Raw genomic sequence first — 20,597 nt, forward strand, 5'->3', positions numbered from 1 at the left:
ACGCCGCGCTGGCATATCTGTAGACCGGCCCTGCAGACGGCTGAAAGGACGAGCAGGCGGGCACCGAAGGAGGCCGGGGCCGGGCGCCAGCCGCTCTGGCGGGGCTCCCCGGCTGTTCTCCTGGGCCTCGCCGGCGCTCGGACGGCCGGCTTTCATCAGCGCCGCCACACGCGCGCGCGCGCGCTCGCCCGCTCGCGCTCTCTGGCCGGGCTGCAGGGCTGGAGGATGGCTTTGAGATGCAGGCTTGGGCCTTGGCCAAGCTCGGGGGGAAACGCTGCAGGCGCACCAGCATATGGGAGGGCCGGGGCCGGGCCCCCTCCGCCGCTGCGCGCAGACACCGCGGCATCTGCGAGGCTGAGGGAAGCCAGGCCGGAGCAGCCCTCTCGCCAGCTGGGGAGGGCCAGGCTCCAGCCGGCTCCATGCCAGCCCCGCCCTGCCCTGCCAAGCTGCCGCCGCAGCCTCCCGGTAACCTGCAGCCCGAGAGAGGTCGCTCCCTTGTAAGCCTCGCCCCCCCCCCCGCCCTCTCGGGGGCTTTTCCTCTGCCTGCCTCCTGGAATGCAGGGCCCCCCGCCTCCCTCTCCCCCCCCCCGCCCCCAGGGGGCCTGCTTGCTGCCGGGGAACCCAGCACCCAAGAGCGGCTGGGATCCGCGGGCGTAAACGCGCCCTCGGCTCAGGCTTGCCAGTCCTTTCAGAAAGGCCGAGGGGAGGGCAACGTGGCCCTGGGATACGGGAGGGATACCGGCCCTGCAGGGCTTAGGACTGGACTAAGCGGGGGGAGAGCTCTGCGTCCGTGCACAGAAATGACTTTTTGTGCCTGAGAGACCCTGGACGGCGTAGAGGTCAGGCTGACAAAAACGCAACGCCCGTGCCCGAGCAAGCCACGTTCCCCCCCCCCAAGAAAAGGCGCACTTTGCGCCATGTCGCAATCCTGCAAATCCATGCCGTTTATACTGTTATTTTTGCCTGGTTTGTTCCGCACAATTTAGTCGTGGGGAGGGGCAAGGAGCTAGCCAAGGCTCTGAGGCCTCGCCACGAAAAACACTCAGAATCTCATCTTGTTCCGGGCCAAACAAGAGAAGATGTTGCACCAAGTTGCTGCCAAGGTCCCCAGTCCTACCCAGAAAGAATACCATGTGTGTACATGGATGTAGTATATTTCAGTGGAGCGGTGAATCTGCTCTGGGCTTCAGTCAGAACTCTAAAGGAGCTATCCAAGGTGCTCTGCAGGGGGACAGTTAAGCTTCACACCTTGGATAGCTCTTTAGAGTTCTGACTGAAATCCAGAGCAGATTCACCACCCCACTGACATCGGAGCCACCAGCCTCCACTGGTATATTTCTGTCTCTGGGCAGTTCACATCCTAGCGGTAAAACCCATAAAATGTAAGAAGGAAACAGCTTGAATGCATTGATAAGTTACGTCAATATGAGCACTGGGGGGGGTGTAGGGGTGTGTGAAGACACACACATGTCATGTATTGTTATGCCCACTGGAACCGTGAGACTGTCCAGAGCCATAGCAATCACCCAGGTTTCCTTTCCTTTGGAGGGAGGTCACTGGAGGCTTATTGGCATTTTCTAATATTTGCATTTATTCACAAATCTACAGTTTGACCACTGCTCATAGGTGCACAGTGCAAGGCCTTGAACAGATGCCCAAAGTCGCCCATGGCTCACGCATCAGAACTCAAGGGAAACAGCCAGCACCTTAAGGTGCTTGTTTCAAAAACTGCAGTCTCTCCTTGTTTCAAAAACTGCAGTCTCTCCTTCTCACACAGACATCTGGATTACATCATCCCCATCTGCAGTCGGGGTGGGGGCAGGACAAGAGAAAGCCATGCCCTTTGTCTAAAATGGCTTCTCCCCCAACCCCACCCCTGCCCGCTTCTTCCAGAAGAGTCTCCAGCCATTTCCTAGTCATTGTGGGCCATTTTCTACTAGTCATTTCCCCAAGGAAGGAGATACTTGGCAGGGCTATGACAGTCAGATCCAGCAGTCCTGCCCGTTCTCCAAACCCCAATCTTACTACAGCATGTACAGTCCTAATACTGGGACTGATAAAAGTTATGAGCAGCAAGAATTGTATTATCCACCTTAGCTCTTGCTCCCAGTTGTTGACAAGGTTTGCTTTGGGATACGTGAAACATCCTACCTAGTGCTGTGCCAAAAATTTCTCCCACATTTTTTTCGACCATTCTCATTCAATTTGGTAGAAGAGAAATTGCTTTCAGGAAAAAAAATCAATACTGAACAGATGTCCGAGAAATTCTCAGGGGTTGGGTTTGGGTTCCTTGGGCTTACCTTACTTAGGAGGTGGCCGAGGAGTAAGCACAAATGTCCTGTTTTTCATTGTACAATCATCTCTCTGGCTGTCTGTAGCCTCCTCAGCTTCCTACACTTCAATTAAAGCCCAGTTTAAGGTACCATGAAGTAATTCCTCCCATGGGGCTTTTTCAGATTAGGATGTCCAGGCAGCCTGAGAGGCTAGCTGTAATTAGGTAAGCTCAGAAGCATCACCAAAAGAAATTCAACATAAATTATAGATTGTCCTGAGAATGAGACTGAACAATGGAAGCCCTTTTCATGGGGGAAGAAAACTTTCTGGAAATTGGAGGACAGATTTTGGCAAAGCGCTAACTCCACCTCATCCCTGGGGCTTGACACAACACCCCCCTACACCCCCCCCCCACACACAAACACACACCTGCATTGTGGTGGATACAAAATTGGGGCCAGCATCCCAACACAGTTGATGCTGTTGCAGCATGGAAAACCCCAAAACCCTTACCAAAAATGAAAGAAGCTGTGCTACAATGGGTAGCCCTCTACCTGTGAGAAACCATTGAGAATTTCTCCGTCCCCTGGAGAAATTTGGTGGAATTGTCTCCCAAATTTATCTACCCACAAATAAGGTGGAGAATTTTGAGAGGCCATCTGTGCACAGCTCTAATCCTACCGACAATCCTGAGGACATTAGACCTAGTTCCTTCTGTGGTGGTAAACTTGTGCTTGGACTGTACCACTTTAGACTGTAAGTGAAAGGTCACATAACTAAATGCCCCCCCACCCCGCTGCAGAGGGGAAGCTGGTGGTTACGATTTTGATGGGGCTGTGACTCCATTCTGGGTTTTAGTCAGAACCAGCCAGAACTTTGAAGGAACTATCCAAAGGGCTGAACCCATTTTGGGTATAGGATTCAGCACCTTGGATAGCTCCTTTAGAGTTCTGGCTGAAACCTAGGATTTATAGCCCCACCAAAATTGGAGCCACCAGCCTCCACTGCCCATACACAACATTCCCTTCCCCTAGAAAACGGGTGTGTTAGAATCATAGGGTTGGACAGGGCCTACAAGACCATCGAGTCCAGCCCCCTGCCCAATGCAGGAAGCCTGATTCCCAGGCGGTCTCCCATCCAAGTACTAACCAGGGTTGACCCTGCTTAGCTTATGAGATCAGGCGCATCCAGCCCAGAAGGATATCGGAGAACTCTAGGCTAGAATCCTGACATGCTAGTTTTTCTGTGTGGAGAGACCTATTTATTTACTGTAAGGAGGAGTCACGTGAGCCCCCACCTGCAGATTGAAGGGGTGCATTCTAGACCAGGGGTGACCAGGGGTAGGCAACTTCCAGGTTGGGGGGGCACACTGCCCCCTTCCTGGACCCCCTGCCTCACTTTCCCTGTCACCATACCACCAAAATTCAGTGATGTGGCAGGGAGGAAAGACCCTTTTTAAAGGAAAACCAGCGGTTTGCCACCGAATTTTGGTGGTGCGGTGGTGGCCTTTGCTTCTACATTTCCCTTTTTGCTTTATGATTTCCCTTTTAAAGGGGGCGTTTTCCCCCTGCCACCATGCCACTGAATTTCAGTGGCAGGGTGGCTGCAGGACAAGTGGGGGTTGCCAAAATGGCCGGCGGGGGGGATGTGCTTCCACCCCTTCTCTGGACACAGCTTTACCACCTCATGGTTGACAAGTCATCATGACCATCGTTATCGTCATGTGTATGCCGCTTTTCCACAAAATTGTGCCCAAAGCAGCTCACAGCATAACAACTGAACAACAGTAAATATAATTTACAAGATAAAAAGGTAAAGGTGTCCCCAACCAGTCGTGTCTGACTCTAGGGTGTGGTGCTCATCTCCATTTCTAGGCCGAAGAGCCAGCGCTGTCCGAAGACGCTTCCGTGGTCATGTGGCCGGCATGACTGAACACCGAGGTGCATGGAACGCTGTTACCTTTCCCGCCGAGGCGGTACCTATTTATCTACTTGCAATTTCTTGCTTTCGAACTGCTAGGTTGGCAGGAGCTGGGACTGAAGACGGGAGCTCACTCCGTCACGCGGCACTCGGGTCTCGAACTGCTGTCCTGCCGACCTTCCGATCTGCAATTCAGCATCTTAACCACTAAGCCACTGCGGCCCAATTTACAAGATATCAAGCAGCAATAAATATAGCAATATTCAAAAAATACAATAGAAACAATTGCAAATAATCATCATGGATAGCAGAACTATCCATACGTAGTTGAGACAAAGGCCCATCCAAACAGGGTCAGATGCAGAAGCAACTAACTTCAATCTTAGTACATTTAATGGAATGCAGCCATGATTAACTGTCACTGGATTCTGCTCCCTGTCCGCCAAGCCCTTTTGGATCAGAAATCAGAACAGGTAGAAAGGGAGGAGGCCAGATGGGACTGGGGCTGGGAGAGGAGATTATTTTCCCCATCTCCGGCAGCAAGAAGCACTCCCCTTGTAGGAAGGGAGGAGAGCACAAAGAGTTCGGGCTACCAGCCAACACGCTATGACACTCTATACCATTTTGTTCTGAGCCATTATATGTATAGGAAATGGATTGTCCTGGAGTCCAGACAAGACAATAAATTCCTGTAATATCCAGGCAAGTTCTGCATGTCTGGAAATATTTATCCCAGCTCCTTTACTCGCAGGCAACTTCATTTGCTCATGAGGCGCGTGTGCCTCTGAATCTTTCAGGTGCGCATCAAGCCAGGTCTGGGGTTCTGCATGAAATCCCAGCAATCCCATGGGCCTGACTTGAACTTCCCATTAGCTTCTGTGAGGATGGGAGCTTCTTGCACACAGAGGCCTTTCCCCACGGCACACACCATTTTCCTTCTTGTCAGTGGCTCTGCTATGGCTGGATTTTGGGTCACAGGGTGGCAACAGCAGGAGATGGGTGCAACTCAGCACCTGGCAAGAGCAGCTGCATTCCAGGGCTGATGGCTGTCACCACACAAGGTCCTTCTTCTTCAAGAACGTTTAGTTGGGTGGGCAGGCTGGGCAACAAAGAGCCTCCTACCGAGGGTCCAGCCATGCCTGCCTTCTTGAATTCCCCAGAGTTCCTCTGGGTCTCATGGGGGAAATGAAGATGGTGGAAATGGCTTGAGGGAGGCTGCAGTGTGTCTGGGTGGCTACATTTCTAAAAATGTAAAAGGGACCGCTTCCTTCATGCTGGCTGGTAATCTGGGTGCAGACGGGGGGTGGGAAGGAGAGTAGAGTGCCCAGGGGAAGGGGAGAGGGTGGCAGAGCACAAGGGGAGAAAATGGGCAGCATTGGCAAAGCACCAGGGGAAGAAAGCGGGGTGGCAGAGCGAGCCAATGAGGGTCCCAGAGGACACATTGCCCAGGGTACCCTCAAACCGGGCAGAGCCTCTCTTTTTCATACACCCCAGTGTATGAGAAGCCAGTGTGGTGTAGTGGTTAGAATGCTAGACTGGGTTCTAGTCCCCACTCAGCTATAAAGCTCACTGGGTGACTTTGGGCCACTGACTCAGCCTCACCTACCTCAAGGGCTGTTGTGCGGATAAAATGGAGAGAAGGAGGAGGGTCACGTAAGCCACCTTGGATTCCTTGCAGGCGGAAGCAAGGTGGGGTATAAATGTAATAAATAAATACACAAGGATGTAGTATTTATCGCCAACCTGTTTTCAACTCTGTTTGTTTATTATATTTCTATACTGCCCCAATAGCCAAAGCTCTCTAGGCGGTTCTATTCCTACAAGCAGGATAGCGAGAAACTTTCTTTCCCATCCCTCCTCCTCCTTCCGCTTCCTCACTGCCTGCTGTGTTGGGTGGCCACTTACACATAACCCAAAAAGAGGACCCTGATTTGCATAAAAATTGCATATGCTAAATCATACATGATAGATGCACATCATCTCACCCTAGTGGGGAAGACTGTGACCAGGTGATCTGTGTACCTGCTCGGTCCACTGCTGTCTAGGTGCTAACAGTTGATGGGGAACTTGGAGGCCCAGCTCTCCCTTCAGCTGGTTCTTTATCTTTTAACTGGACTTGGACGGAACAGCCTTTCCAGTACAGGATGCATCACCTTCAAATAGGGGACTGTCCTTTGACAACCCTTCCAATAGGACTGTCCTCTATAAAAGAAGACAAATCCCCCCCCACACACACACACACGTAGCTCATCTTCCCCCATCCCATCCTTGCTACTCCTTCAACACATCTTGTTCTTTATCTTGGCTGTAGACCTTGGGGAGAGGTGCTGCCCCTTTTCTGTAAATCATGAAAAAGCAAATTGCCCTAGCCAGATATATTCTGGGAGAAAACCTGAGGCTCAAATTACACCTTTAGCAAGGTGCTGTGATCCTCTTCTCCACTTTAGTTTTGTTTTGCTTAAGCCCAAAGCAGCGTGGGGAGACTCTGCTTGAACATTAAGCTGTCTAACCGACCACTGTGTCTCATTTTTCAGATCAAAATGACCGACCTGAAACTTTTTCACCCACATAGAGAAAGATGCAGGGAAGACACAGGGATCCCTATATCTTTTCCCACACATTTAGATAAGCAGCCTGGGGGCCCTGATTCTAAGCCAGGCTGCTTCCAGATGAGGCTTTTCTTACGCGCTTGCCCTGCCTTGTTCATTCTCAGGATTTTACGGGGGGGGGGGGAGGCAGACAATGCCGGCTTCCACCCATAAGCCTCCTGGGTTTACCACCATTGCAGCTCAGTGGTAGAGCATGTGCTTTGCCTTCGGAAGGTTCCAAAGCACATGCTCTGCTTCGATCCCTGGCTCCTCCAGGTAGGGCTAGGAAAGAATCCTGCCTAAAACCCTGGAGAGGTGCTGCTGCCAGTCAGTGTTGACAATACTGGGCTAGATGCAGTCAGACTCAGTATAGGGCAACTTCTTATTTTATTTTATTTAATTTCATTTATTTATTTATTACATTTCTATACCACCCCATAGCCGAAGCTCTCTGGGAGGTTTACAAAAGTTAAAACATTAAAATACAATATGCAAAGTTTAAAAGCCATTTACAGAAAAGCCTACAGACAATATATACAAATAACATATAACTAAAAACAACTTTGTATTAATAACAATGTAATAAAAAATAGAAATCCAACAATAAAACAACACAGCTTAAAAAGAGTATGCAAGTGTCAGCAAAAAGGAACAAGACTTCTCAAAAGGGAAGGCCTGCTGGAATAACAGAGTCTTTAATGTCTGCTTAAAAACCTTCAGTGAGGGCAGCAGGCGCATTTCAACTGGCAGGCCATTCCACAACTGAGGGGCAGCAAAGGAAAAGGTCCTCATGCGTGGCTGCCAGTCTCACAGGCAGCCGCAGCAGAGAGCCTTTGGAGGACCTTAGGTGGCGGACTGAGATGTACGGGAGAAGGCGCTCCCTACGGCACCTTGTGCCTAGACCATGTAAGGCTTTAAAGGTAAGAACTTATGTTCCTATGTTCTTCCATCTTGTCTCTTACAACAGAAAATCTATTACGGAAGGAAAGACAGAATAGCTGCACTGACAGCCTTTTGACTGGTAGTAGTAGGAGCCGTCCATCTGAAAGCACCCCTGGAAAAAGGCAGCAGGGGAAAGGGTCAAGCATCTTCTCCCTTCCCACTTTTCTGCTCAAACACAGGCTGCTTTGGGTTTGTTTGTTTGTTTGTTTGTTTGGGTGTTGTTGTGGTTGCTTTTTAACTACCACAGTTTACAGACTGTCCTCTATTAAAGAGGGCACATGGCCACCCATAGGTGTTCGGAGCGGGAGGGTCTCCTTCCAAGCTTCTCCAAGCCGCTCAGTCGTTTCTTTCCTCCTGGAGCTCTTGCGAAACATTGCTCTGCAAAAGAAGTGCGGAGAGCAAAACATGGGGCTTTCCCTTGCGGCAACAGCCAGAACTGAGACTGTAGGTTTTGTCACAAAAAGGTTGTCTAGGGCAGCACTTCGCAGGGTGGGAGGAAGCATTTTTCCTATTGCAGCAAAAAAAGAAGAGGGCCTTCCCAATGCTTGCCCAGGGTACATATTTATACCATGAGGGCTAGTGACTTGAGCCAGGAAGTTCAAGTTGGGCCTCTAAAGGCTGCTGTTCTTGCCCTGCCATGTGCAATTTGGGGATTATAAGACTGGCCTGACTTATAGGCTTGTTGTAAGGATGACCGAGATGATGCTTGCAAATGCTCTGAACACTCTGAAGTGCTATATAAATGGGAAGTATTATTACAAAGCTTTGCTAGGAAGGAAGGAAGGAAGGAAGGAAGGAAGGAAGGAAGGAAGGGCAATTATGAGACCAGGCAAACGGAAAAGCAGCAGGCTGGTGAGTGGTGAACCACATCAAAGCATTGATAACTGAATCGGGGCCTACAGCATAAGCAAGGGAAGGGCATCGCTGTGGGAATGGGATCACTGGAATAGGTCCCATCAGGACTTAAGCCTCTGGCTTCAGTGGGGTTGGGAAAAAAGAGCAGCCCTCTTCTGGAGCTTCTGGCTGACCTGGAAAAATGGTACAGAGTATCAGCTAAGGGAGGGGTGGCAAAAAGTAGAGTATGGCCTACCTCTGCACTGCTGGCTATTTTCTAGTGGACAGGAGTTCTCCAGATCTCCTGGTAGATCTCTGGGTGGTTTGCAGTAGACCAGCAAGGATTCCTGACTCCGAATTGCTTAACAAAAGCAGCCACAAAACAACTCTCCCTTCCTGCCCAAAATTATTCTGCGGAAATCAAAAGAGCTTGGGGTAACCAGGGGTGGATTTTTCTGCAGAAAGACTTTGAGCTCCGTTCAGTTTGGGTGCTCAGAACAAATTGCTGAGCGCTGAATTCTTTCATTCGAAGTGCAGGTCTTTTGCACCAGGCTCCACTGGGTGGATTTGGGGGTTCTAGGAAAAAAGTTGATCCTGGACACCTGAGGTCTGCCCTCCCTTTGACCTAGGGCTTGGAGTCTTGCAAAGAATAAGTGGACCTTGGTTTGATCCAGCAGCAAACACCTTATGCTCTTAAGCAAAGATCCACACTCGGTGTCTTTGAGCAAAGATTGGTTATCCCTTAGCGGCTAAAAGGTCTTGAGTATGTGTTTGCGGGCTTTGTACATTGAAACACATCAGTGGACTCAAGGCTGACTCCAGCTTTGAGTGGGGGAGGCTCAGCAAAGTATCCTGTGGTGGGCCCCCTCCTACATTACTGGGTCCCGGTGGGCTTACCTGGTAACTGTGAGCTGCAGGGCTCTGATTCACCACCAGGCACCTGGAAGCCACCATCTTAAATTCCCACAATGCCCCACAGCAACCATACATCAGGGGCATTGTGGGGAATTTAAATGGTGACTCCCAGACCCTGACATCAGGTCTGAGTGGATCTAATAAAGAAGCAGACCACAAAAGACTGAAACCAGCCCACCGCAGGGCTAAGACACTGAGGTGTGATCGAGAAAGTCCCTCACCTCTCAGAGCTCACCTCTGTCATGAATTCATGAGGTGACTTTAGGCAAGCCCCCCCCCCCCCCCCGGCGCCATCCGTAATATGGGGCTAATAAGACTGATCAGCCTTACAAGGTTGTTGTAAGGATTACTGAGCTGTGCCAATGAAGTGGCTAAATGCCCCCCACAATATAAATGCTGTGTTTGACAGCTGGTGCCATTTTAGTATTTCACCTAGAGCTCCAAAGAGGCAGAGGCGTCTGACTCCGCTCAAGTAATGTAAAGCAAATTAAACCAGCGCAGAGGTCCTGGGACTTTTGCTTCTTCTGTGTGTCACGGCCCAGGCAGAGAAAAGCTTGCCCTGGGACCCAGCTTCCCGTATACACTGAAGGACAGGGAGGTGGGGGGGAAGAGGTTGTAATCAATGCAGTGCGATGGGGTGACATGACGCCGTCACTTGGGTCGCTTTGATTCCTTTAATAAATGAATGTGCTGCATGATAGAACCACTGTAGCATGTTAAGAGCTGTCATCAGAATTTATTGATGCCACAGGAGACGGTCAGAGTCAGTGGGAAAAAATGCAGAGATTTATGGACTCGCCAAGGCCTCTGCTTCTCCATACCCCCCCACCCGCTCTGCTGAGACCTAATAAATCCCGTCATTGTTCTCCACATGCTGTTTGGACAGTGGCATTGACTGTGCAGAAGGTTCATGCCGTCTCTGTGCCAGTTGTCTGGAGCAAGGAGCCGCTGCCCAGAAGGTCACCCCCTCCTCACGGTCACACACACACAGCCAAGGTGTGGGCTGGGGGCTGCAGTGGCTGATCACCTCTGGGGAAAGTCCGGGGGGGTTGCTCTTGTCATCACACAGGGATCTCGCCCTTGGGTCGGAGGCTGGAGAAACTGCTTGCGTGATTCGTCATTTCCACATCCAGGGGAAATGCCCAGTTCAAGGCCACCCCTGCTAGGGTGGGGCAGGGGGAGGGGGAGAGAGAACGCAGGTGGCCAGGGTGACGCGGGGGCCTCCTGGAGGGTGCCTTGCACAGGGCCTGCTCAAGCCCAGCAGCAGCAATGTGAAGGAAGCCCTCACTCACATCCTGGTCAGGTCCTCTGTCTGGACAATTTGTCTCACTGAAAAGCCACACAGCTTCCGTCAGTATTTCACCACCAGCCGCCTTTGGCCTTGTTTGTTTGTTTGTTTGTTTAATTTTCATTTCTATACCACCCAATAGCCGAAACTCTCTTTTGATCCTTAGTTGCTGTAACTAAAGCCAGACCCCAAACTGTGACCTGTCTGGGAGCTTGGCCAAGGCCTGCCATGCCCCCCGCCCCATCAACAGTGTTCAGTAGGGCTGTGCACTGCTTCGGATCCAGATCTGAATTCCGAGCCAAAGCAGCCGCTTCGGCCTGAATCAGTCTGGATCTGAAGCGGGTCCAAATCAGTCCAAAGTGGTCTGAAATGGTTCAGATCACTTCGGACTGATATGGACATCCTAAATCCCTGCTTCCATTCCCCCTGCCCACCCCAAGATGCACCCGACGAGCCTCCTGTTCCTTACGTGGACCTGTTGCGAGCATCCATGGCCCATTTACACTTGTAATGTTGCGTACATGATGGCCTTATGGAAACCGCAGTCCTTCCTCACATGGAGGAGTTCTACTTGCATGCATCGGTATGTTTGGAGAGCCCTTTCCCATGCTTCCTAATGCATGGAATGCTTCCAAATGCACTTCCAAAAGGAAGTGTTTCTTCCTTGGCAATGGCAACAGCTGGGTGTGTGGCTGTGGTGCATGGCAGAAGCAGGGTTAGCCTGTGTGGTGGCCCCACAACTCCCCTGATGTGGTCTTTCAACTGGGGGGCAGGGGACATGATGTGAAACTCCCTATGTTACACTACTGGTTCACTGGATTGAGGTCTATATATGGAAGACTGGGAGAAGTCCACTTCGCTCCAGTGGAGTTAGCAGTGATGATATGGGATGTCATTTGCTTTGTCCGTTTCTGGTGCATTATACTGAACACAACTGGAAGGTACAAAATATAAGAACATGAGAAGAGCCATGCTTCATCCAACCAAAGACCTACCTAGGCCAGGATTCTGTTCACACAGTGGCCAACCAGTTGTCTCCAAGAAGGCCACAAGCAGGACATGCTTACAATAGCCCTCCTCCAATCTTGTTCTCCAGCAACTGGTATTCCGAGACACGGTGCTTCTGATCCTGGAAGTAGCATCTGGCCATCATGCCTAGGAGCCACTGAGAGCCTTGTCCTCCATGAATCTGTCTACTCCCCTTTTAAAGCTGTCCAGATTGGTGGCCATCATGACAACTTTTTGCAGCAAATCCCAGAAGTTAACTATTGCCAGAAGCTAATTATAAGATGGCTTCAAATAGAGGACTGCCCTTTGTAAAATAGACCATGTGGCCACCCTAGACACAACACACATTCAGCATAACTTCCGTAAGAGCCAATGTGCATACAGATTGGACACGCAGTATAAAGGCACAATCCTATGCGTATTTAGACAGAAAAAGGTCCTACAACTCCCAGCGTGCCCGAGCCAGCTGGTTGGGGCATGCTGGGAGTTGTAGGACTTTTTTCTGTCTAAACATGCATAGGATTATGACTTAAATGATTCTTGATGAGAGATGTAAATATCTAGAAAACATCAGTCTCCTTTTTATGCATCTGGGTTAGTAATAGATGAAAGGTGGAAATAAAATGTAAAACCCCGTATCTGTCTGCTGATTAATTACACTACCTTTGCCTGTTGTGATAACATGTCCACCGATTTCCTTGACCTCATAAAGATGGGATTGGACACCATATTCGGCTTCAATGAGGCATGTTTCATGAGAGATGTAATTTTGAAAATGGTACCGAATGATTCCACTGCAACTCCAATGCACTGTGAGAATTTGGGATGACGCCTACTCCATGAGGACAACTTGCCTTTTATAACTTTCATAAGGAGAGATATAGATATACTATAACTTGTGTGCAGAAAGTGGGTAGGGGAACATTTTCCTCCTTCTCTCATAAACTTAGAACCTGGGATAATCCCATGGAGCTGAATGGTGGGAGATTCAAGCAGATGAAAGGATGGACTTCTACAGCACAGAGCTAAACTTTGGAATGTGATACCACAAGATGTAGGGAGGACCACCCACTAAGATAGCTTTTAACAGGGGTTATTACAATTCATGCAGGAGAAGGCTATCAGTACCTCCATGATCAGAGGCAGCATGGTGGGGAACAACAGCGGGAGAAGGCTATTGCCCTCTTGTCCTGCTTCTGGGCTTCTCATCTGGCTGGCCGTCGTGGCTAAATAGGCCTCACAGTCTGATCCAGCTGGGTTCTTCCTATGGGTGCTCCCTGCTAGAGATCATCCATCACCTTGAATTGTCTCAGGAAAACATTTTCCGTTGTATTTCCAGCAAACCCTGTTGTTTTTCTTTTCAGGTGTCCCCAGTCATATGTCCCGAACCTATGTGCACATAGTTTGTATGGGCATAGGCTCCTTCCAAAGTCTGAATGCACATGGGAAAGGGGGCAGCAGGCACAATCCTGCTTCTCCCCCACCCCCGCCACACCTTATATGCATTCCATGCACACCATTATAACATCTGCATAGTCCTTCTCGTGCCACCTTCTCTCTCCAGTGACCATGGTGGAAGGTGGGTGGGCAGTGAAGGAGGAGGTAGGGTGGCCAGGGGCCCCCTTTTAGAGACCCTCTATATCTATACTCTGTTTGAAGGACTGAGTCCAGCCCAAGTCCAGTTTAAAGATAAAGAACCACCAGAAGGAAGAGCTAAAGGGCCTTGAAGGTGCCCCTCAACAGCACCTGGGCAGCAGACTGAGCAAGGCACACGGGTCACCTGGTCACAGCCTCCCACACTATGGTGAGATATATGGTATTTCTATTTAAATTGTAATAATAATTTCTAAATTTGCATCTATAAATATATATTAGCACATGCAAATTTTATGCAAATCACTGTCCTCTTTTGTTGTCCCTCTCTTTTTTGGTGATGCCAATCCTCCTTTTTGGCAATTCACAAGTGGCCACCCTAGGTGTAGGTGATGAGTGCAAGCAAAGGAAGTGCCTTGGACAAACTGCCCTGCCTCCCTTCTTACCTTCCAGGATCCCGGTCTGGCCCCCACTCTGCCCCTCCCCCACTCCATCCCAAACAGCTTTGAAGTCGAGCCAAAGGCAGAATGGCCAAGCCCTGCCCTTAGGGCTGCCTGCTGGCTTCCAGAAGCCCGGGAGCTCCTAGCCCTGAATGACCTGCTGCCGTTTGGGATGGCACATGGATGTGCTCTAGCAAAGCATTAGATTGGTCACACTGAGTGCGGCACAGTTGGCTTAACAAAGGCCGGGCATAGGATGCATGGGAAAGAGCCTCCTGCTGGCTCTTGCTTGGTGGTCAAGCGCAGCGTGTTTCCGAGAGCTCTGGGGCTCCTCAGAAGTTTCTTTTGGGGGCCAGCCCTTGAAGGGAATACCAGGAATGGCAGACAACCCCCCCTGCCCAAACACTCGCCTGCCACCGCCTGCCATCCACTGCAATGTGCGTCATCAGGAGAGGCTGGGTGGCTCCTAGGGTGCGCTCACTTTTCTCACGGCGTGATGAGAAAGCCCCACAGGGTCTTGCTGCTGCCATGCGTGAACTGGGCGCCTGCCTTAGCATGCCATGCCCACAGCCCTTTGCAACATACAGGGGCCATTCAGCAGATGCACAGAGGCTCCAGAATAAACACACTGATCATAGAATCATGGAAGAGTAGGGCTGGAAGGGGCCTACAAGGCCATCGAGTCCAACCCCCTGCTCAGTGCAGGAATCCAAGCCAAAGCATCCCTGACAGGTAGCTGTCCAGCCTCGTCTTGAACGCCTCCAGTGTGGGAGAGCCCACCACCTCTCTAGGGAACTGGTTCCATTGTCGTATTGCTCTACCAGTCTGGAAGTTTCTCCTGATGCTCAGCCGGAATCTGGCTTCCTGTCACTTGAGCCCATTATTCCAGTTTAAAGATAAAGAACCACCAGAAGGAAGAGCTAAAGGGCCTTGAAGGTGCCCCTCAACAGCACCTGGGCAGCAGACTGAGCAAGGCACACGGGTCACCTGGTCACAGCCTCCCACACTATGGTGAGATATATGGTATTTCTATTAAATTGTAATAATAATTTCTAAATTTGCATCTATAAATATATATTAGCACATGCAAATTTTATGCAAATCAAATGCACTCTGGGATGATCGAGAAGAGATGCGGGCCTTCCTCTCTGATCTTGCAAGGGCTCCCTGGAAAAGGTTTTTAAAAGAACAACACTCTCCTAGCATGGCATTGTTGTTTCAGCCACTGTGTCAGAGGAAGCGGGGGGGGGGCAGAATCACTCCAGTAGCGCTGGCTCCAGGTTTCGGAGGGCTCTTGGGCCAGACCCCCTCCATGGGCCCCCTCCCTCGGGGAATCCACCTTCTCACTGCCACTGTCACCGGCCGCTCTTGCTCCTCCTCCTCTTCCTCATCGTTGCCACCATGTCCTCGCTTGGCAGGCAGAGGGCCAGGGAGCAAGCCGGCAGGGGTGTCTCCTGCTCCTCCATCCCACCACTGCCACTGTCTCGGCCAGAGCAAGAAGCGGGTGAACAACGTTGCAAGGGGACGAAGAGGAGCAGCTCCAGGGGGCCCCTGCTGGGGTGTGGGCCCTCGGCAGGTGCCCAGCCATGCCTACCCTTGACCCCAGCCCTGCATGACAGGCTCTCCCAAGGTCAAGAAACTCACTATTTGAGCTCTCCTCAGGGCAAAGTTAAGATAAGTGCAACCCGTCTGGCATGGGATCAAAGGATGTACATGGAAAAGGGAGAGGACGTGGGCTTGTACCAATATTGCCAACAGGAAGCAAAAGGGCCCGCAAAATATATGGAGATGCTACGGACATCCAGAACCATTGCTCAACAGCATGGTGAGGCGGGAGGCATGCAGCCATCTTTGGAATGCTGACGAGGGTACGACAGGAGGCACTGAGGGCTTGTTTCTGCCTCCTGGTGTGATCAAAGTACATGCAAAGCCTGGCAGGGTGGAGCAGGGATAGCTCTGGTCTCCCCTGGCCAGACTTGGCACCAGGAGTCAGCATGACTGGGCACTTGCCAAGCCCATATCCCAGCAGAGGGCCCACCACTGATCCCTGAAATACCCTTGCCTAGCTGGCACTCCTCCTTCCTGTCACAGCTTCTTCACTTGACCTCTCTGCGCAGGCAAGCAGTGGCAGGAGAAAAGGGGGGGGGAGCCCCACCACTCACCTTGTGCTCTCCCTTTTGGGAGCTATACTGATTGGGCACCAACAAGAGGGCAAGTGAAGGGGCAGTGGCAATAGTGGCAAGGAGGAGGAGGAGGCCTACCCACTCAGGGGGAGCACCCCAGTGCACCTTTCTTGGATCTCCAAGAAAGTGGCAACTGCTCACACTTCAGTAGGTGGGCCCACCCTGGTTGTAAAGCAGTAGAGCAGAACAGAACCTCTTTCACACTAAGGGCCAAATTCCACTTCAGAGAAGCTCTCAGGTACCACATTCCAGTGATGGGTGGGCCAAAAGGGGCAGGGCGGAAATACCAGCCTATTTTCGCTTACAGCCGCTAACTAAGCCTTCGGAGAGGCAGTTCAATGTTTTAGAATGGAGTGGGGAGGGCGGGGGGAGCTGGGATACCACCAGATGGTTGGGGGAACCCTGGAGGGGCAGATTGGAACCCTGGGCCTGAAGTTCTGCACCCCTGCTGTGGAGGATCGTGCCCCCCTTTCCAGCAATAACCTTGCCATTTGCTCAGCCATATTCACTGCAGTTCCTCTCTGGATATTCTCAGCCCTTCAACGTCTGCTTGATGTGGCACTTCCAAGGCAAAACCCAAGCCCTCTTCTAACGGGACCCTCTCCAGAGCAGGGATTGCTTCCCAGACTTGTGCTGGCCTAGCTACATGCAGGCCCTAATGGGAAGCAGATGCAGCGGAGACAGAATGCTGGGTGAGGAGCAACATTTTGGAGAGGGGGAGCGGCCTGGCACTGAAGCCCAGCCCCTGGGCACATCCTCCTGCAGATGAATCCCAGATGGGGCTGCAATGAGGCCGGTACACAGGCCAAGAATGGTGCAGCAGCCAAAGGCAGGGCAGGAGGCAGAGCCAGATCTAAGACAGGGCCCAGGAACACGGGGAGGCAGGCCAAGGACCAGAGAGAGCCGCAGCCTGTTCCCTCTCAGCTGGCTCAGGTCCGCTTTCCACATCACCCACTGACGCCGCATGTGCAGACGTCACCCTGGAAAATGGCTGGGGGCCAGATTGTCCCAAGGAACTGAGCGCAGGCTGGATCCTGCTTTCCGCCTTCATTCCAAAAGCCCACCGCATGCTCTTTTCGACCCTTTCGCTACCTCCCAGATGCTTCTCTCTGCTTCCTCATCACCACCACTGAGAAACTTCCTGACTGTTAGAGCAATACGACAATGGAACTAATTGCCTAGGGAGGTGGTGGGCTCTCCACACTGGAGGCATTCAAGACGAAGCTGGACAGCCATCTGTCAGGGATGCTCTGACTTGGATCCCTGCATTGACCAGGGTGTTGGACTCAATGGTCTTGTAGGCCCCTTCCAACCCTACTATTCTATGATTCTATGATCATCCCAGAGTGCAGTACATGGAATAATGGACTAAAGTTACAGGAAACCAGATTCCAGCTGAACATCAAGAAAAACTTCCTGACTGTTAGAGCAATATGACAATGGAACCAATTCCCTAGGGAGGTGGTGGGCTCTCCCACACTGGAGGCATTCAAGACGAGGCTGGACAGCCATCTGTTGGGGATGCTCTGACTTGGATTCCTGCACTGAGCAGGGGTTAGACTCGATGGTCTTGCAGGCCCCTTCCAACCCTACTATTCTATGATTCTATGGTTGAAAAAAACAAATTCTTCCACCGTGCCCATTTTTGTTAAAAGGAATTCATCTAATGGGTGTGCATACTATTGGGAAGGGAAGGGAGGCTCCAATGTGGTCATCACAATCCCTTGGAGCCACAGACAAGCATTGACGAGGGAGGACATCACAAACTGGAAAACCCGCTCACTTTCAGGATATGGCTAACCTGCAAGGTTACTGCCTGGGGCAGTTTCACAACATCGCTTTATCAAGTGGAAATCGAGACTGTGTGAATCAGCCCCAAGTCATAGTTAATAGAATTGCCAAGTTGCAACCCAACTTGCGCTGTACCTTGACAACCCCTGATGCAGCAAGAGAGCCTTCCCCAACCTGGTGCCCCCCAGAGGTGGTGGACTACAACTCCCATCATCCCTCACCATTGGCTGTGCTGGCTAGAGCAGATGGGAGTTGCAGTCCAACAACATCAGGTGGGCCACAACTTGCCCAGGCCTGTGCTGTGACAAGCAGGAGTTCAGATGTGCTGCACAGCTGATGAAAGATCAGGTGGATGAAGGACCAGGAGAGGAAGCTGCAGCTGTCTTGTGTCCCGGCGCATTGGGGAATTTCATGCAGTTCGGTGGCATGACAGTGCTGCTCACGTAGATACTGCTAGGGATGTACGAAAGTCTCTTACCTGTATCGAAATTTAATTCGCGGTGGGGGGGAGGCGCTCCGTCCCTCCCCCCGAAATTCTGGCCAGGGGGGGAGGCGCTCCGTCCCTCCACCCCCGATTCCTGGCCGGCCGGGCCGCAAATGGCGGTGGCCGTAGCCGCCGCCGTTTGCGTCCCTGCAGTCAGCCGTGATAGGCTACGTAAATGTTTATGTAGCCTATCACAGCTGAGTGGAAAAAAAAAATCGTGTGTACGCAAATGGCGGCGCCCATGGGCGCCGCCATTTGCGTTCCTTATTTTGGCACGTCTAGTCTACGTAAACCCCTTATTTTCACCGTAGTCTACGTAAATGTTTACGTAGACTAGATGTGCCAAAATAAGGAACGCAAATGGCGGCTCCCATGGGTACCGCCATTTGCGTACACACGGGTTTTTTTTTTTTTTTTCACTCAGCCGTGATAGGCTACGTAAACATTTATGTAGCCTATCACGGTATTTTTTTAAAATCTAGCCATGATAGGCTACGTAAATCTTTACGTAGCCTATCACGTTTTGTTGTTGTTGTTGTTGTTTTTTACTGGAAATGGTAGCGGCGGCAGCCGGTTGGAAGACCAGCCACCGCAGCCGCCGCCGCCGAACCACTGCCGGAGCCGCCGCCGCCAGGAGGATTCGCCCAAGGTAAGTCCTGTCCCGGGGGGTGGGGGGGGGCAGACCGTTTCGCCACCAATTTCGGGGGGCCGAATGCGCTGGCATTCGGCTTCCCCGAGATTTGTGGCGAAATTCTCTGACATCCCTAGATACTGCAGGGGCTGGTTCCTGGGTTTGTATCTCCATTTGGTGGCCCGGTGTTGTTTCCATTCAGATGGTGTTTCCGGTTGGGGGACTGTCTCTGTAGGCAAGGACAAACCCCAGTGAGCAGTCTCTGCAATAAATCCTGGCCCATTAGATCAGACGGCACTCGGCTCGTGCCAATTTGTTGTCAAGGCAGAACCACAGGCGGCTGTCAGAGGGTGAGCCGGGAGCCAGGAGCGGAGCCAGGGAGGCAGAGCCAAGCGACCGAGCCAGCGAGGCAATGCTGAGGAACGCACAGAAACGAACGTTGAACCAAAACCGGCTCCCCACTTACACGGACTTTCTTCACATGCTGTGAAACTAGGGAAGCATTTTCAGTCATTTCCAAGGGGTGGGGAGGAAAAATCTTTACGTTTTCAGGGGCCAGGGGGCTTAACAGGAGACAAGAAACGGCAGTCACTGGTTTTTGGTTTCATCTTTTCTATTTTTAGACCATTTGCAGCTAGGGTGGCCAGACGTCCTACTTTACAGAGGGCAGTCCTCTATTTTGGAGAGCTGGCAGAGGCCAGTCCTGTATTTGAAGATGTCCTCTAATGGATGGGCTGTCCCGTCCAAGTCTGGTATAAAGATAAAGAACATCCGAAGGGAGAGCAGGGCCTCAGAGTTCCCCATCCACTGTTAGCAGCAGGAGACTGAGCTGGGCCCAGCACACAGGTCTGCCACGTTGCTCCATGCTGCCTGTTTGACCAGTGCTATGTCATGACAGCCCAGTTGGGGCTGCCATCTTTTTTTCTCACATTGCCCCTCGCATGACATGATGTCATGACACAGCATCATTCAGACAGGTGATGTGGGTGAACATGATGACTCACAGGCTTGCTGATTGCCGTGGTGGAGCAATGGCATTTAAAAACAGAAAAGGAAAGATGGCGGTGGGGGTGGGGATGACAGCTGCCATTACCACGCATCTGCCAGTAAGCACCTCGGACTCCGAAAATTGCAAGAATGTCTTCCTCTTCCCAATATCTGCAAAAGCAGATGTCGTAGATTTTATTGTTTCTACTGTGAAACTGGAAGATCTAAAAAGATAGGAGCACTTGGCTGATATGCAGCATAGTGAAACGCGTGCTGGACATCGGCCATTTCATATGAGGGAGAAACATGCTGCCAGAGCAACTTTAGTGATGATCTCTGTGCTAGCAATTGAATGGACCCTCCAAAGGAGAAAGATGAAGGAGGCCATGTTGATTGATCAGCTGAAACCTGATATCAATGTGAAGGATGAGATGAAACAAGCCATGATGCTTAGTAATGTGACTTGATTGGCTGTTGAATGCAGATGCTGATCGTTAATCTTTGTCTCCCCCATTGAGGCTTGGTCTGTTCCTGACTAGTTCTGGCTCAGTTTATATTTGGCACCATAGCACACCCTTATGTGTGAATGAAGCTGGCGTTTTATGCTGAAACATTTCACATTTTAAAAAATCTGTTTATGATTTACATTTTTAAAAAAATATTCTGTTTATAAACTGGATACACGATCATTGTTGTTTGCTTTGTTTCGGATTTGGTTA

At 51.1% G+C, this 20,597-nt stretch overlaps 1 protein-coding gene across 1 annotated transcript; it reads left to right on the forward strand.

The window, feature by feature from the left end:
* The first annotated feature begins 214 nt into the window (after window positions 1–214).
* Window positions 215–4,459, forward strand: LOC146351611 (uncharacterized). Its single transcript, XM_084842083.1, has 2 exons — window positions 215–497; window positions 4,149–4,459. The coding sequence occupies exons 1-2, from the start codon at window positions 237–239 to the stop codon at window positions 4,200–4,202; spliced, it is 315 nt and encodes a 104-aa protein (XP_084698209.1). The 5' UTR covers window positions 215–236; the 3' UTR covers window positions 4,203–4,459.
* The last annotated feature ends 16,138 nt before the right edge of the window (window positions 4,460–20,597 follow it).

The sequence above is a fragment of the Heloderma suspectum genome, chromosome 3 (genome assembly GCF_057233095.1).
Source record: "Heloderma suspectum isolate Gila_16-S chromosome 3, 16-S_ref, whole genome shotgun sequence".
Lineage (NCBI taxonomy): Eukaryota > Metazoa > Chordata > Lepidosauria > Squamata > Helodermatidae > Heloderma > Heloderma suspectum.